General features: G+C 46.5%; 2 protein-coding genes across 2 annotated transcripts in view; both read left to right on the top strand.

Moving 5' to 3' along the window:
* LOC147096581 (uncharacterized) overlaps positions 1-16,997 on the top strand; it is a 63,651-nt gene extending 46,654 nt beyond the window's left edge. The window contains exon 3 of the mRNA XM_085975384.1: positions 15,629-16,997. Within this exon, the coding sequence (XP_085831510.1) occupies positions 15,629-15,991 (363 nt within the window). The 3' untranslated portion in view covers positions 15,992-16,997. The remainder of the gene's footprint in view (positions 1-15,628) is intronic.
* Positions 1,433-15,434, top strand: LOC147096582 (uncharacterized). The gene is made up of 3 exons (XM_085974185.1): positions 1,433-1,470; positions 10,693-11,277; positions 14,918-15,434. The coding sequence occupies exons 1-3, from the start codon at positions 1,433-1,435 to the stop codon at positions 15,084-15,086; spliced, it is 792 nt and encodes a 263-aa protein (XP_085830311.1). The 3' UTR covers positions 15,087-15,434.
* Positions 16,998-18,957: the final 1,960 nt, after the last annotated feature.

An 18,957-nucleotide genomic window follows, 5' to 3' on the forward strand; every position in this document is an offset into this window, starting at 1 on the left:
CACCAGAGGAAATAGTTGGTCTCTCTCGACCCTATCAAATCCTTTAGTCATCTTAAACACCACAATTAGATCACCCCTTAATCTCCTATACTCGAGGGAATACCAGCCTCGTCTGCGCAACCTGTCCTCATAATTTAACCCTTTCAGCTCCGGTATCATTCTGGTGAATCTGTGCTGCGTCCCTCCAAGGCCAGTATATCCTTCCTGAGGGGCCGTGCCCAGAACGGAACAGGAGGGCAGACTGACTGTGGCCTGCTCGACTGTTCAAGGTCAAAGCTTACACAATCTGGTGAGAGTTGTGAAAGGTGAGACGTAACAAAGGCGTCTGTTGAACTATTGGAAAAACAAGGCTGCATATTCCAGAAAATGCTGGAAATACTCAGCAGGCAAGGCAGCATCTGTGGAGAGAGAAACATGGAGAGAGAAACCGAGTTAACGTTTCAGGTCTGGGACCCTTCATCAGAACTGGAAAAAGCTGGAGATGTAACAGACATTAAGCAGGTGCAGAGACCAGGTGTTAGGAGGGGTGGAAGGAATTGAAAAAACATCCTGTACCTTTGCAAGAGGCAGGAAAGATAAAATGTTGCAAATGGGAATGGCAAAAATCATACAGCATGAAAAATGGGGGCAGGGATAATGATCTGAAATTGTTGAACTCGATGTTGAGTCCGGCAGGCTGCAAAGTGCCTAATCAAAAAATGAGGTGCTGTTCCTCGAGCTTACGTTGAGCTTCATTGGAACAATGTAATAGGCCGAGGACAGAGAGATCAGAGTGGGAGTGAAGCGGTGAATTAAAGTGACGGGCAACCGGAAGCTCAGGGTCACCCGTACGGACTGAACGGAGGTGTTCCGCAAAGCGGTCGCCCAATCTGCGTTTGGTCTCCCCAATATAGAGGAGACCGCATCGTGAGCAGCGAATACAGTATATTAAATTGCAAGAAGTACAAGTAAATCGCTGTTTCACCTGGAAGGGGTATTTGGGGCACTGGACAGTGGGAAGGGAGGAGGTAAAAGGGCAGGTGTTGCATCTCCTGCGCTTGCACGGGAAGGTGCCAGGTGAAGGAGCGGGGCTGTTGGGGGTGATTGAGGAGTGGACCAGGGTATCGCGGAGGGAGCGGTCCCTACGGAATGCTGAAAGGGGAGGTGAGGGGAAGATGTGTTTGGTGGTGGGATCACGTTGGAGGTGGCGGAAATGGCGCAGGATGATCCGTTGAATGTGGAGGCTGGTGGGGTGAAAGGTGAGGACAAGGGGAACCCTATCATGGTTCTGGGAGGGAGGGGAAGGGGTGAGGGCAGAAGTGTGGGAAATAGAACGGACACGGTCAAGCGCCATGTCAACCACAGTAGAGGGGAATCCTCGGTTGAGGGAAAAGGAAGACATGTCGGAAGCACTGGTATGGAAGGTGGCATCGTCAGAACAGACGCGGCGGAGATGGAGAAGCTGATTTTCGGGTCCCAGTTGTTGCACAGGTTGGTTGAAAGAATCAATAGTAATGGCGGCTGCCATACCCACAAGCATAAGCGCTCCAGAAAGCTCCAGAAAGCCTGGAGCTCAGGGGCCCGGCCTGCACCGCGCATGTTCAGCACACACCCTGGGCCCCTGTCAATCATCCTCCCCCGCGCCTGCGCGCTGGGCCCCTGAGCTCCAGGCTGCCACGCGGGGATCTTTTTGTAAAGTCGGTGTTGGTGAAGAGCTGCAATCAGTGAGGGAAAGTGAGTTTTCCCTCGGATCCGATTGAGATCAGAGGAGGGGAGAGAATAAAGGGGAATCCAAACCTGAAAGTCCGCGGATCCGGGCCCCGAGCGGAGCTTCTTCAGTTTGGCGGAGCGCGCTCCAGGGACACGTAACCCGGGCCCAGAGCCTGATTGATGGGAGTTTCTGACCAATAGGGAGTGAGTGGGGCGGGGCTGGAAGAGTGAGCCGGCGGCGGGTCCTCCAACCAATCGGGGAGTCTGAGGGGTGGGACTTGCGCCAGCTGATTGGGACAGAGGAGGCTGACGGGAGGTTCTAATTTTAAATTAATTTCCCGCCTGCTCCAACTGCCCACCCTGCAACGTCACGGAGTCGCCGGCGTGCACTGACTGACACTGAGCTCTCCACCAATGAGCGAGGGGAGGCTGAGCCTGGAGGACCGACCGAGGGGCTTTGGTCCTCCAACCAATCACGGCGAAGGAGGAGGCGGCACCTGGAACCGGCTCATTGGACGGATCGGCCTGCAGCCATTTTGTAAAGGGGCCTGGTCAGAATCTGTGAGCCTGGGAAAGTTTATTTTTAATGTTCCTTTCACATTTTACAGCTCAAACTAATTTTGTTTTGCAGAAGATACTTTTTAAAAAAAAGTTGTTTTTACATTGATGAAACTAGAAAACCTGAGGAGCAAATACTTGTGAGTAAAAATATTTTTTCTCCCTGTATTAATGCTTTTAATATTAATTTTCAGCATTTTTAATTATTAATTTCAAGCACTTTAAGAGAAATATGGGAGTGGTGTGGGTTCTCTTAAAGGGACAGGCGCTCTCTTTTATGTGATTTTTCATTAAAGGGACCGTGTCCCCACAGATGACTGATTTTAAAGGGACAGCGTCTCCCTTTTTATAATGTATATGTAAGAGACTTGACATTTAAAGTAGGGCAAATCCCCTGCTCCCGTGAGTACTTGGCAAGAAATCAGGTGGCTTGCTCTCGCCCCTCCCAATTTTCTGCCATTTTCTGGTGAACGGTTTCTTTTCAGACTGGAGGGAGGTAAACAGCTTTTAATTGACCAATTAAAATTGTGTTGTGATGGGAGGCCTGTTGCATCAAATGGCTGCTGCTTTTACTTGATTAGTAAACCTGTTGGATTGAATGGTCCCTGCTTTTATTTAGTTACATTTTGGGGATAAGGCTCAGTTCCTCCCAACTTCCCGTCAGGAATGTGACAGATGCTGCACTGGTTCTTTTAACGAGAGAGAGATCAAATCATGGTCTACAAATTTGAATGGACCACATCTGTTTTGCAGGCATAAAATGGGTTCCTAAAGAACCCGTTCCCCAGGGGTCAGTATTAGGACCAATGTTCCCTCTAATTTTTTTTAAGTGCGTGGCCCCTTTAACGGGCTGTGCGGCACATTGAAATTTCCGCACAGGCGCGTTTTTTCTATTTATATGGCGGTGAGCCGGCTGCGCTGGACCTCCAGATCGCTTTGTGACCATGCAGTAACGTAAACATTGATTCGGACCACTGCTTTTTTTGGTATATATTACTGACCTGGATTTAGGTATTGATAGATCTCTTAGTTCTTAAATGAGATTTGAAGTCCGGTAGTAGATTCAGGTGATCTTTATTGCTTCAGATCTTCATTACAATAATCACCCTTACAGTTTCAGTTTCGATACAGTTTGATTCTTTTGAGCACACCCAGTTCTTACATTGTAATTGGCCTTTGGCATCAGCTATTTGAGTTGTCATGCTGTGATTGGCCTTGAGTTGTCATGCTGTGATTGGCCTTGAGTTGTCATGCTGTGATTGGCCTTGAGTTGTCGTGCTGTGATTGGCCTCCCGGTGCAGCCTTGAGTTGTCATGCTGTGATTGGCCTTGAGTTGTCATGCTGTGATTGGCCTTGAGTTGTCATGCTGTGATTGGCCTTGAGTTGAGTTGTCATGCTGTGATTGTCCTTGAGTTGAGTTGTCATGCTGTGATTGGCCTTGAGTTGTCATGCTGTGATTGGCCTTGAGTTGTCACGCTGTGATTGGCCTTGAGTTGTCATGCCGTGATTGGCCTCCCGATGCAGCATTGAGTTGTCATGCTGTGATTGGCCTTGAGTTGTCGTGCTGTGATTGGCCTCCCGGTGCAGCATTGAGTTGTCATGCTGTGATTGGCCTTGAGTTGTCATGCTGTGATTGGCCTTGAGTTGTCATGCTGTGATTGGCCTTGAGTTGAGTTGTCATGCTGTGATTGTCCTTGAGTTGAGTTGTCATGCTGTGATTGGCCTTGAGTTGTCATGCTGTGATTGGCCTTGAGTTGTCACGCTGTGATTGGCCTTGAGTTGTCATGCCGTGATTGGCCTCCCGATGCAGCATTGAGTTGTCATGCTGTGATTGGCCTTGAGTTGTCGTGCTGTGATTGGCCTCCCGGTGCAGCATTGAGTTGTCATGCTGTGACAGCGAGTTACTCGCTGTTGCATCCTGATTGGACGAAGGGCGGAACGCCTTTTATGGCTTTACAGCTTGCTTATTGCCTATCAGGTATACAGGGCATAATTTCAAAGTTTACAGATGACACAAAACTTTTAAATGTAGCAAACAATGAGGATAGTAATAGACTTCAGGAGGAAGTAGCCAGACTGGTGAAATGGGCAGAAACGTGGCAGATTAAATTTAACGTAGAGAAGTGTGAAGTGATTCACTTTGGTAGGAAGAATGAGGAGAGGCAATATAAACTAAATGGTCCAGTTTTAAAGAGGGTGCAGGAACAGAGAGGCCTCGGGGGGTATGTACACAAATCTTAGAAGGTGGCAGGACAAGTTGAGAAGGCTGTTAATAAAGCAAACAGGATCCTTGACTTTATTAATAGAGGAATAGAGTACAAAAGCAAGGAAGTTATGCTAAGCCTTTATAAAACACTGGCTAGGCTTCCGCTGGGCACCACACTTTAGGAAGGATGTCAAGGCCTTGAGAGGGTGCAGAATAAATTTAGGAGAATTTGATCAAGGATGAGGGACTTCAGTTCTGTGGAGAGACGGGAGAAGCTGGGGTTCTTCTCCTTGGAGCAGAGAAGATTAAGAGGAGATTCTGTACTGTATCATTCTATGATGCTATTCTACACAGACACACACACATACAGTCAGACAGACACAGACACAGATACTCACAAAAATACAGTCACACACTCACATTTTTTCTGCATGAACTTTTATGATAATTTCAAAGACTTTAAGAAAAAGGTGGGAATGGTGGGCAGAGGGCTCTTAAAGGGACAGGGACTCTCCTTTTCAATGTGATTTTCATTAAAGGGACCGAGTCCCTCCTTGCCTTTGGAGGGCCAATTTTAAAAGGACAGCATCTCGAAATCAGGTGCTGTCTGCGTGTGAACCACCTACTTCCAATTTCCTGCCAAGCGATCCCTGCGGGCACCACTCCGCTCTAGGAGTGGCTCCTAGAATCATACAGCACAGAAGGAGGCAATTCAGCCCATCGTGCCTGTGCCGGCTCTTTGAAAGAGCTCTCCATTTAGTCCCACTCCCCTGCTCTGTCCCCATAGTGCTGCAAATTTTTCCCCTTCACGTGTTTATCCAAATCCCCATTGAACGTTATTATTGAATCTGCTTCCACCGCCCTTTCAGGCAGCGCATTCCAGATCACAACTCACTGCGTAAATAAAATTCTCCTCACCTCGCCTCTGGTTCTTTTGTCAATGACCTTATATCTGTGTCCTCTGGTTACCGACCCTCCTGCCACTGGAACCAGTTTCTCCTTATAAGCTACGGCTATACAAAGCCCTGGTTAGTCCCCAGAGAGTCATAGAGTCATAACGGCACAGAAGGAGGCCATTCGGCCCATCGAGTCCGTGCCGGCTCTCTGTAGAGCAATCCAGTCAGTCCCATTCCCCCGCTCTATCCCCGTAGCCCTGCAAGTTTATTTCCCTCAAGTGCCTATCCAGCCTCCCCTTGAAAACATTGAGTGTCTCCGCTTCCACCACTTCCGTCGGCAGCGAGTTCCAGGTCCTCACCACTCGCTGCGTAAAAAAGTTTTTCCTCACCCCTCCCCTGTATCTCTTGCCCAAAACCTTAAATCTGTGTCCCCTAGTCCTTCTACCATCAACTAGTGGGAACAGCCTTTCCCCGTCTAGCCTATCCAAACCCCTCATAATCTTGTACACCTCTATCAAATCACCTCCTTTGCTCCAATGAAAACAAATCCAGCTTCTCCAACCTGTCCTTGTAGCTAAGATCCCCCATCCCCGGAACCATTCTGGTAAATCTCCTCTGCACCCTCTCAAGGGACTTCACACCCTTCTTAAAGTTTGGTGACCAGAACTGGATGCAATACTCCAGTTGTGACCTAACCAGCGCTTTATAAAGGTTCAGCATAACTTCTCTACTTTTGTACTCAATTCCTTTATTTATGAAGCCCAAGATCCCATATGCTTTGTTAACCACTCTCTCAATATGTCCTGTCTCCTTCAGGGACCTACGCACATTAACTCCCAGGAACTCCCTGGAGCACTGTGTACAGTTCTGGGCACCGCACCTCAGAAAGGATATACTGGCCTTGGAAGGAGTGCAGCGCAGATTGACCAGAATGTTACCCGGGCTCCAAGGGTTAGATTATGAGGAGAGATTACATAAACTAGGCTTGTATTCCCTGGAATCTAGAAGGTTAAGGAGTGATTGAGGATTTTAGGATTTTGAAAGGAATTGGTAGAGTAGATAGAGAGAAACTTTTGCTGCCGGTGGGGGAGTCGAGGACAAGGGGACATCACCTTAAAATCAGAGCCAGGCCATTCAGGAGAGAAGTTGGGAAACACTTCTTCACACAAAGGGTGGTAGAAGTGTGGAACCCTCTCCCACAGAAAGCAGTCGATGCCAGCTCAATTAATCATTTTAAATCCCAGAGCGATAGATTTTTGCTAGACAAGGGAGCAAAGGGATACGGAGCCAAGGCAGGTGGGTGGAGTTAAGACACAGATCGGCCATGATCTCATTGAATGGTGGAACAGGCTGGAGGGGCTGAATGGCCTCCTGCTGTTCCCATGCTCCTATTTACTCTATCAAAACCCTTCCTGTTTTTAACACCTCTATTAAATTCCGCTCCACCTTCTCTGCTCCAAGGAGAACAATCCCAGCTTCTCCAGTCTCTCCACATAACTGAAATCCTCTGTGTATTAGTCGTGGGGCAGCAGGCTATAGCAAACAGCTTTCTTAAGAACATCAGAAATAGGAGCAGGAGCAGGCCATTCGGCCCTTCGAGCCTGCTCCGCCATTCAATAAGATCATGGCTGATCTTCTACCTCATCTCCACCTTCCCACCCAATCCCCATATCCCTCGATTCCCCATGAGTCCAAAAATCTATGTCTCAGCCTTGATTATACTCAATGACTGAGTCTCCACAGCCCTCTGGGGCAGAGAATTCCAAAGATTCACCACCCTCTGGGTGAAGAAATGTCTCCTAATCTCAGTCCTAAATGGCCGACCCCTTATTCTGAGACTGTGACCCCTGGTTCTAGACTCCCCAGCCAGGGGGAAACAGTCTCCCAGCATCTACTCTGTCAAGCCATGTAAGAATTTTAGATGTTTCAATGAGATCACCTCTCATCTTCGAAATTGTAGGGAATATAGGCCTAGTCTCCTCAATCTCTCCTCATAGGACAATCCCCCCATCCCAGGAATCAGTCTGGTGAATGTTTGTTGCACTCCCTCTAAGGCAAATATATCCTTCCTTAGGTAAGGAGACCAAAACTGTCCACAATACTCCAGGTGTGGTCTCACCAAGGCCCTATATAACTGCAGTAAGACTTCTTTACTCTTATACGCCAATCCTCTTGTTATAAAGACTAACATACCATTTGCTTTCCCAATTGCTTGCTGCACCTGCGTGTTAAGATGAGAAATGATAAAGGCAAGAAATCACTTGTGGGAGTGGTGTACAGGCCCCCTAACAGTAACCACACGGTAGGATGGAGTATAAAGGAAGAAATAATGGGAGCTTGTCAGAAAGGTATGGCAATAATCATGGGGGATTTTAATCTACATATAGACTGGAAAAATCAGGTGGGCAAAGGTAGCCTAGATGAGGAGTTCATGGAATATTTTCGGGATAGTTTCTTAGAACAGCACGTTCTAGAGCCAACCAGAGAGCAGGTTATACTAGACCTGGTATTGTGCAATGAGATAGGATTAATTAATGACCTCATAGTGAAGGTGCCCCTAGGTAGCAGCGATCATAATATGATTGAATTTTGCATTCAGTTGGAGAGAGATGTGTGGGTCCAAGACTAGTATTTTACACTTAAATAAAGGCAATTATGAGGGCATGAAAGCAGAGCTAGCTAAAGTGAACTGGCAAGTTAGGTTAAGGAATAGTTCAATAGAGTTGCAGTGGCAGACATTTAAGGGAATATTTCAGAATACACAGAATAGATACATTCCAACGAGAATGAAAAATTCCAAGGGGAGGACCCACCATCCGTGGTTAACTAAAGAAGTTAAAGAAAATATCAAACATAAAGAAAAAGCATATAATTGCGCAAAGATGGCTGGCAGGTCAGAAGATTGGGCAGAATATAAAAAACAGCAAAGAATGACTCAAAGATTAATAAGGAGAGAAAAATTAGAGTACGAGAGAAAGCTAGCTAGAAATATAAAAACAGATAGTAAGAGTTTCTATAGATATTTAAAAAAGAAAAGAGTTAACAAAGTGAGCGTTGGTCCTATAGAAAGTGAGTCTGGGGAATTACTAATGGAAAATAAGGAGTTGGCAGTTGAATTGAACAGGTATTTTGCATCGGTCTTCACTATAGAGGATTCAAGTAACATCCCAGAAATAGCTGTAAATCAGGAAATGGAAGGGAGGAAGGAACTCAAGAAAATTACAATCACCAGGGAAGTGGCCCTAGAAATAGTTGATGCATTGCTGGTCATTTTCCAACATTCGATAGACTCTAGAACAGTACCCATGGATTGGAGGGTAGCTAATGTTACCCCACTATTCAAAAAAGGTGGTGGAGAGAAAACAGGGAATTACAGACCGGTAAGCCTGACATCGGTAGTGGGGAAAATGCTAGTGTCCATTATAAAAGATGTAATAGCAGAGCACTTGGAAAGCAGTGACAGGATCGGACAAAGTCAACATGGATTTACAAAAGGTAAATCATGCTTGACTAATCTACTGGAATTTTTTGAGGATGTAACTCGCAAAATAGATAAGGGAGAACCAGTGGATGTGGTGTATTTGGACTTTCCAAAGGCTTTCAATAAGGACCCGCATAAGAGATTAGCGTGTAAAGTTAAGACACATGGGATTGGGGGTAAGGTATTGACTTGGATAGAGAACTGGTTGGCAGACAGAAAGCAAAGAGTTGGAATAAATGGCTCTTTTTCCGAGTGGCAGGCAGTGACTAGTGGGGTACCCAGGGATCAGTCCTTGGACCCCAGCTATTCACAATATATATTAATGATCTAGACGAGGGAACTAGATGTAATATCTCCAAGTTTGCAGACAGCACAAAGCTGGGTGGGCGTGTGTGCTGTGAGGAGGATGCCGAGAAACTCCAATATGATTAGGACAGGTTGGGTGATTGGGCAGAAGCATGGCAGATACAATATAATGTGGATAAATGCGAGGTTATCCACTTTGGTGTCAAAAACAGGAAGGCAGATTATTATCTGAATGGCAATAGATTGGGAGAAGGGGAATTGCAACGAGACCTGGGTGTCCTTGTGCACCAGTCGCTGAAGGTAAGCATGCAGGTGCAGCAGGCGGTTAAGAAGGCAAGTAGTATGTTGGCCTTCGTAGCGAGAGGGTTTGAGTACAGGAACAAGGATGTACAGGGCCTTGGTGAGACCACATCATGAGTATTGTGTGCAGTTTTGGTCGCCTTATCTGAGGAAGGATTTTCTTGCCATGGAAGGAGTGCAGCGAAGATTCACCAGACTGATGCCTGGGATGGCAGGAATGACGTATGAGGAGAGATTGGGTCGATTGGGATTATACTCGCTGGAGTTTAGAAGAATGAGAGGGGATCTCATTGAAACTTATAAAATTCTAACAGGACTACACAGACTAGATGCAGGAAAGATGTTCCCGATGGCCGGGGTGTCCAGAACCAGGGGTCACAGTCTAAGGATGGAGGGGTAAGCCATTTAGGACTGAGATGAGGAGGAATTTCTTCACCCAGAGAGTGGTGAACCTGTGGAGTTCTCTACCACAGAAGGCAGTAGAGGCCAATGCATTAAATATATTCAAGAAGGAGTTGGATATATTTCTTAAGGCTAAAGGGATCAAGGGATTTGGAGAGAAGGTGGGAACGGGGTACTGAATTTGGATGATCAGCCATGATCTCATTGAATGGCGGAGCAGGCTCGAGGGTCCGAATGGCCTACTCCTGCTCCTATCATCTATGTTTCTATGTTTCCCTCACTGATTGCGGCTCTTCACCAACACCGACTTTACAAAGAAAGCCCCGCGTAGCAGCCTGGAGCTCAGGGGCCCAGCGTGCAGGCATGGGGGAGGATGATTGACAGGGGCCCAGGGTGTGTGCTGAGCATGCACGGTGCGGGCCGGGTGCCTGTGGAGCAGGAGAGGGCGGGGCCATGGGGCGCATGTGCAGGGTCAGCCGCAACTCAGCGCGGAGGCCGGAGCACTTTCTGGAGCGTGGGCGCTTGTGGGGATTGCAGCCGCCTTTACTGTTGATTCTTTCAACCAACCTGTGCAGCAGCTGGGGCCTGAAAATCAGCTTCACTGCCCCTGGGCTGGGAAAGGGGGACATGAGGCAACATTCTCCCTCTTACTACTTTCTACACTCCTTTTACAGAGTTTTAGAAGTGGAGCATTTACAGACAGGAAGCTCAAACCAAACATCACGTCAAGATCTGACACAGTCGCTCGATTCATCAGGCCCTGAATATCATCGGCCTTTGGACATGGAAGGAGAGAGCAGCGATCGCAGCACGGACAAACCGCACATGTGTTCCATGTGTGGACTCGCCTTCAGCCGATCGCCTGACCTGGCGAGACATGTGCACCGTTACACCGGGGAGAAACCGGGTAAAGGTGGGGACGGCGGGAAGGGATTCAGTTCCCCGTCTACGCCAGATGTTCATCGGCGCAGTCATCCCAAGGACAGTCCGTTCACCTGCTCCCTGTATGGGAAGGGATTTGTTTATTCATCCCAGCTGCTGACACACCAGCTTGTTCACGCTGATGAGAAACCATTTAAATGTTCTGACTGTGGGAAGAGCTTTAAATGCCCCAGGGATCTGAAGGACCACCAGCTTGTTCACACCGATGAGAGGCCGTTTAAATGTTCTGACTGTGGGAAGAGCTTTAAATGCTCCGGGGCTCTGACCACACACCAGCGAGTTCACACTGATGAGAGAGCGTTTAAATACTCTGTCTGTCAGAATAGCTTTAAATACTCTGGGGACCTGAAGCAACACCAGCTTGTTCACACCAATGAGAGAGTGTTTACATGTTCTGTCTGTCGGAAGAGTTTTAAAAGCTCCGGGGCTCTGACCAGACACCAGCAAGTTCACACTGGGGAGAGGCAAGGGAGCAAAGGGATATGGAGCCAAGGCAGGTAGGTGGAGCTAAGACACAGATCGGCTATGATCTCATTGAATGGTGGAACAGGCTGGAGGGGCTGAATGGCCTCCTCCTGTTCCCATGCTCCTATTTACTCTATCAAAACCCTTCATGTTTTGAACACCTCTATTAAATCTCTGCTGCACCTTCTCTGCTCCAAGGAGAACAATCCCAGCTTCTCCAGTCTCTCCACGTAACTGAAATCCTCTGTGTATTAGTCGTGGGGCAGCAGGCTATAGCAAACAGCTTTCTTAAGAACATAAGAAATAGGAGCAGGAGCAGGCCATTCGGCCCTTCGAGCCTGCTCCGCCATTCAATAAGGTCATGGCTGATCTTCTACCTCATCTCCACCTTCCCGCCCAATCCCCATATCCCTCGATTCCCCATGAGTGAATCAGCCTTGATTATACTCAATGACTGAGCCTCCACAGCCCTCTGGTGTAGAGAATTCCAAAGATTCACCACCCTCTGGGTGAAGAAACTTCTCCTCATCTCAGTCCTAAATGGCCGACCACTTATTCTGAGACTGTGACCCCTGGTTCCAGACTCCCCAGCCAGGGAAAACAGTCTCCCAGAATCTACCCTGTCCAGCCCTGTAAGAATTTTGTATGCTTCAATGACATCACCTCTCATTCTTCAGAATTCCTGGGAATATAGGCTTAGTGTACTTAATCTCTCCTCATAGGACAATTCCCCCATCCCAGGAATCAGTCTGGTGAACCTTTGTTGCACTCCCTCTATGGCAAGTATATCCTTCCTTAGGTAAGGAGACCAAAACTGTACACAATACTCCAGGTGTGGTCTCACCAAGGCCCTATATAATTGTGGTAAGACTTCTTCACTCTTATACTCCAATCCTCTTGTAATAAAGACTAACGTACCATTTGCTTTCCTAATTGCTTGCTGCACCTGCGTGTTAAGATGAGAAATGATAAAGGCAAGAAGTCACTTGTGGGAGTGGTGTACAGGCCCCCTAACAGTAACCACATGGTAGGATGGAGTATAAGGGAAGAAATAATGGGAGCTTGTCAGAAAGGTATGGCAATAATCATGGGGGATTTTAATCTACATGTAGACTGGAAAAATCAGATGGGCAAAGGTAGCCTAGATGAAGAGTTCATAGAATGTTTTCAGGACAGTTTCTTAGAACAGTACGTTCTGGAGCCAACCAGAGAGCAGGCTATACTAGACCTGGTATTGTGCAACGAGATAGGATTAATTAATGACCTCATAGTGAAGGCGCCCCTAGGTAGCAGCGATCATAATATGATTGAATTTTACATTCAGTTGGAGGGAGAGAAGAGTGGGTCCAAGACTAGTATTTTAAACTTAAATAAGGGCAATTATGAGGGCATGAAAGCAGAGCTAGCTAAAGTGAACTGGCAAGTTAGGTTAAGGAATAGTTCAATAGAGTTGCAGTGGCAGACATTTAAGGGAATATTTCAGAATACACAGAATAGAAACATTCCAACGAGAATGAAAAATTCCAAGGGGAGGTCCCACCATCCGTGGTTAACTAAAGAAGATAAAGATAGTATCAAACTTAAAGAAAAAGCATATAATTGTCCAAAGATGGGTGGCAGGTCAGAAGATTGGACAGAATATAAAAAATAGCAAAGAATGACTCAAAGATTAATAAGGAGAGAAAAATTAGAGCACGAGAGGACGCTAGCTGGAAATATAAAAACAGATAGTAAGAGTTTCTATAGATATTTAAAAAAGAAAAGAGTTAACAAAGTGAGCGTTGGTCCTATAGAAAGTGAGTCTGGGGAATTAATAATGGAAAATAAGGAGATGGCAGTTGAATTGAACAGGTATTTTGCATCGGTCTTCACTATAGAGGATTCAAGTAACATCCCAGAAATAGCTGTAAATCAGGAAATGGAAGGGAGGAAGGAACTCAAGAAAATGACAACCACCAGGGAAGTGCTACTGAGCAAATTGTTGGAGCTGCGGGCTGACAATTGCCCGGGTCCTGATGGACTTCATCCTAGAGTCTTAAAAGAAGTGGCTAGTGAGATAGTTGATGCATTGGTTTTAATTTTCCCAAATTCCCTAGATTCGGGGAAGGTTCCATTAGATTGGAAAATAGCCAATGTAACTCCTTTATTCAAAAGAGAGGGAGAGAGAAAGCAGGAAACTACAGGCCAGTTAGCTTAACATCTGTCATGGGGAAGATGTTAGAATCTATTATTAAAGACATTATAGCAGGGCACTTGGAAAAGTTCAAGGTAATCAGGCAGAGTCAACATGGTTTTGTGAAAGGGAAATCATGTTTAACTAATTTATTGGAGTTCTTTGAGGAAGTAACATGTGCTGTGGATAAAGGGGAACCAGTGGATGTACTGTACTTAGATTTCCAGAAGGCATTTTATAAGTTGCCACGTCAAAGGTTATTGCGGAAAATAAAAGCTCATGGTGTAGGGGGTAACATATTGGCATGGATAGAAGATTGGCTAGCTAACAGGAAACAGAGAGTAGCCATTTTCTGGTTAGCAAGATGTAACGAGTGGTGTGCCACAGGGATCAGTGCTGGGGCCTCAAATTTTTACAATTTATATAAATGACTTGGATGAAGGGACCAAAGGTATGGTTGCTAAATTTGCTGATGACACAAAGATAGGTTGGAAAGTAAATTGTGAAGAGGACATAAGGAGGCTTCAAAGGGATATAGACAGGTTAAGTGAGTCGGCAAAGATCTGGTAAATGGAGTATAATGTGGGAAAATATGAAATTGTCCATTTTGGCAGGAAGAATAAAAAAGCATATTATCTAACTGGTGAGAGATTGCAGAGCTCTGAGATGCAGAGGGATCTGGGTGTCCTAATGCATGAATCGCAAAAGGTTAGTATTCAGGTACAGCAAGTAATTAGGAAAGCTAATAGAATGTTATCGTTTATTGCGAGGGGAACTGAATACAAAGGTCAGGAGGTGATGCTTCAGTTATACAGGGCATTGGTGAGATCACATCTGGAGTACTGTGTACAGTATTGGTCTCCTTATTTAAGGAAGGATGTAAATGTGTTGGAAGCAGTTCAGAGAAGGTTTACTAGACTAACACCTGGAATGGGCGGGTTTTCTTATGAGGAAAGGTTGGACAGGCTAGGCTTGTATCCGCTGGAGTTTAGAAGAGTAAGAGGTGACTTGATTGAAACATATAAGATCCTGAGGGGTCTGGACAGGGTGGGTGTGGAGAGGATGTTTCCTCTTGTGGGAGAATCTAGAACTAGGGGTCATTGTTTAAAAATAAGGGGTCGCCCATTTAAGACCGAGATGAGGAGAATTTTTTTCTCACATACGGTCGTGAGTATTTCGAACTCTCTTCCTCAGAGGGCAGTGGGAGCAGAGTCTTTGAATATTTTTAAGGCAGAGGTAGATAGATTCTTGGTAAGCAAGTGGGTGAAAGGTTATCGGGGATAGGCGGGAATGTGGAGTAATCAGATCAGCCATGATCTTATTGAATGGCGGAGCTGGCTCGAGGGGCCGAGCGGCCGACTCCTGCTCCTAATTCGTATGTTTGCTTGTAACCTGTGCAGCAGCTGGGGCCTGAAAATCAGCTTCACTGCCCCTGGGCTGGGAAAGGGGGACATGAGGCAACATTCTCCCGCTTACCCCTTTCTGTACTCCTTTTACAGGGTTTTAGAAGTGGAGCATTTACAGAGAGGAAGCTCAGACCAAACATCTAGTCAAGATCAGACAGAGTCACTCGATTCATCAGGACCGGATTCAATCGCTCCTCCAATCTGCTGGCACACCAGCGCGTTCACACTAATGAGAGACCTTTTAAATGTTCTGAGTGTGTGAAGAGCTTTAAAAGGTCCCAGGACCTGAAGAGACACCAGCTGCAGAGAGCAGGGGAGATTATGTTCATCTGCTCAGTGTGTGGGAAGGGATACACTCGGTCTTCGAATCTGCTGGCACACCAGCGAGTTCACACTGAGGAGAGGCTGGTGGAACATTCTGACTGTGGGAAAAGCTTTAACAGGTCCCAGGAGCTGAAGAGACACCAGCTGGAGATAGCAGGGAAGAGGCCATTCACCTGCTCCATGTGTGGGAAGTGATTCACTCGGCCATCCCACCTACTGACATACCAGCGAGTTCACACTGTGGAGAGACCGTTCACCTGCTCCGTTTGTGGGAAGGGATTCACTCGGTCATCCTATCTGTTGAGACACCAGCGAGTTCACACTGATGAGAGACCATTAAAGTGTTCTGACTGTGGGAAGAGCTTTAAAAGCTCTGGGGATCTGAAAGGACACCAGCGAGTTCACACTGATGAGAGACTATTTAAATGTTCTGACTGTGGGAAGAGCTTTAAACGCTCTGGACATTTGACGACACACCAGCTTGTTCACACTGGGGAGAGGCCGTTCTCCTGCTCCGTGTGTGGGCAGGGATTGCCTCTGTCCTCGAGACTGCTGGAACACCAACAAGTTCAAACTGAGGAGAGGCCGTTCACCTGCTCCGTGTGTGGGAAGGGATTCACTTGGTCATCCAACCTGCTGAGACACCAGCGACTTCATACTAATGAAAGGCCTTTCACCTGCTCCGTGTGTGGGAAGGGATTCACTCAGTCCACGACTCTGCTCGAACACCAGCGAGTTCACACTGGGGAGAGAGCGTTCACCTGCTCCGCGTGTGGGAAGGGATTCACTCTGTCATCCAACCTGCTGGAACACCAGCGAGTTCACACTGATGAGACCGTTTAAATGTTCTGACTGTGGGAAGAGCTTTAAAAGCTCCAGCAATTTGACGACACACCAGCGAGTTCACACTGGGGAGAGGCCATTCACCTGCTCCGTGTGCGGGAAGGGATTCACTCAGTCATCCCACCTGCTGACACACCAGCGAGTTCACACTGTTCTGTAGGTGGGGCGACATGAACATGGAGTGGATGAATGTTTTAGAAATTCTGTTTAATCTTTAAGATTGCTGTGCTGATGATTCCCTTGATTTGACTGTTCATGGTGTTACATAGAATGTACAGCACAGAAACAGGCCATTCGGCCCAACTGGTCCATACCAGTGTTTATGCCCCACACCCACCCTACTTCAATTCAGCCTATCAACATATCCTCCCATTCCTTTCTCCCTCATGTGTCTTCCCCATAAATGCATCTGTGCTGTTCACTGCAACTACTCCCTGTGGTAGCGAGTTCCCCATTCTGTTACTCTCTGGGTAAATATATTTCTCCTGAATTCCCCACTTGATCAATCAGAGACTATTTTATATTGATGGCCCCTTAAATAAGATGAGATTCTGTTAATCTGCCCAGTATGTTGTTGTACTTTGTCTTTTTCTGATGAATGAAACATTACTGAGCCCCTGTACCCATGTTATGGGATGAAGTGCCAGACAAGTGAAGGCACAATGTCTGGGTGTGAATCTAATAATAACCTCATGGACCATATAGGTGTGATAACCAGACGGGCTTGTGGTTATAGTCTGGTCACAGATGGACCAAATTCCCTGAATTAGCAGGAGTTCAGGAGGCGGTCAACAGACGGGTCCAAACAATCCCATTTCCTGAGCGGTAGCCAAGCTTGTGTATAAGAACAGGCCACTTAAGCTGTTGTCAATTGGAACAGACTCGAGAAGATCACGCGTGAATCCACTGTACTTCTATTCTCCAGATTGAGGGAATTATCACCCAATCTGTGTTATGCAGCTCTCTTAATAAAGACTGGAGAGACAAGTTGTGTTCCTGTGAGCTTTATTATCTGGGATCCGAAACCCTGGGACTCCCGTTCATTAGAGTCAACCTCAGTGTGTGGAAAGGGATTCCCTGGTGTATCCCACCCGCTGACACACCAGTGTGTCCACAGTGTGAATGCGGGGGGTCGATTCCACTGTTTCCGATGCCTTTAATCACATCCAGGACTGAACCATGTTAATTCAGACAACTGGGGCTTGTTAATGTTAAGAGCTCCCAATAACTGGGCTGGATTTAAAGATTATTCCCTGTTCTCTCAGTACTAGTGAGCAGAGAGAAGCTGATGTTATAGAATCATAGAGCACAGTAGGATGCCTTTCGGCCCATCGTGCTGGTGCCAGCTCTCTGAAAGAGCGATGCAATTAGTCCCACTGCCCTGCTCTTTCCCCACAGCCCTGCAAATTTCTGCTTTTAGTATATATCCAATTCCCTTTTGAATGTTTGACAAATTTGCTGGAGTTCTTTGAGGAAGTAACATATAGGGTGGATAAAGGGGAACCAGTGGACGTAGTGTATTTAGACTTCCAAAGGGCATTTGACAAGGTGCCACACAAAAGACTATTGCTTAAGATAAAAAATCACGGGATTGGGGGTAATATTCTGGCATGGATAGAGGATTGGCTATCTAACAGAAGGCAGAGAGTTGGGATAAATGGTTCATTCTCAGACTGGCAATCAGTAACTAGTGGTGTTCCGCAGGGGTCAGTGCTGGGTCCCCAACTCTTTACAATCTATATTAATGATTTGGAGGAGGGGACCGAGTGTAACATATCAAAGTTTGCAGATGATACTAAGATGGGAGGGAAAGTAGTGAGTGAGGAGGACATAAAAAACCTGCAAGCGGACATAGACAGGCTAAGTAAGTGGGCAGAGATTTGGCAGATGGAATACAATACTGGAAAGTGTGAGGTTATGCACTTTGGCAGGAAAAATCGTAGAGCAAGTTATTATCTTAATGGCAAGAAACTGGAAAGTACTGAAGTACAAAGGGATCTGGGGGTCCTGGTGCACGAAACTCAAAAGGTTAGTATGCAGGTGCAGCAAGTGATTAAGAAGGCCAATGGAATGTTGGCTTTCATTGCTAGGGGGATAGAATATAAAAATAGGGAGGTATTGCTTCAGTTGTACAAGGTATTGGTGAGACCGCACCTGGAATACTGCGTACAGTTTTGGTGTCCATACTTAAGAAAGGACATACTTGCTCTCGAGTCAGTACAAAGAAGGTTCACTCGGTTAATCCCAGGGATGAGGGGATGGACATATGAGGAGAGGTTGAGTAGATTGGGACTCCACTCATTGGAGTTCAAGAGAATGAGAGGCGATCTTATTGAAACATATAAGATTGTGAAGGGGTTGGATCGGGTGGATGCAGGGAGGATGTTCCAGATGATGGGTGAAACTAGAACTAGGGGGCATAGTCTTAGAATAAGGGGCTGCTCTTTCAAAACTGAGATGAGGAGGAACTACTTCACTCAGAGGGTGGTAGGTCCATGGAATATGCTGCCCCAAAAAGCTGTAGAAGCTACATCATTACATAAATTTAAAACAGAAATAGACAGTTTCCTAGAAGTAAAGGGAATTAAGGGTTACGGGGAGCGGGCAGGAATTTGGACATGAGTCTAGGTTCGGATCGGTCATGGCCCTGTGGGTAGCGGAGCTGTCCCAGGGGCCATGTAGCCTGATCCTGCTCCTATTTCGTGTGTCTAATTCTGTTAGATTCAGGAGATGGTTCTGTGATAGTAGATTGGCGGTTAGGATCAGATCAGCCATGATCTTATTGAATGGCGGAGCAGGCTCGAGGGGCCGATTGGCCTACTCCTGCTCCTATTTCTTATGTTCTTATGAAAGTTACTATTGAATCTGCTTCCACCTCCCATTCAGGCAGTGCATTCCAGATCATCACAATTCGCTTTGTAAAAAAATTCTCCTCATTTCCTCTCTAGATTCTTTTGCCAATGATC

This window comes from Somniosus microcephalus, unplaced genomic scaffold (genome assembly GCF_052327205.1).
Source record: "Somniosus microcephalus isolate GS21.2 unplaced genomic scaffold, FLI_Smic_1.0 unresolved_chr1, whole genome shotgun sequence".
NCBI classification, from domain to species: domain Eukaryota; kingdom Metazoa; phylum Chordata; class Chondrichthyes; order Squaliformes; family Somniosidae; genus Somniosus; species Somniosus microcephalus.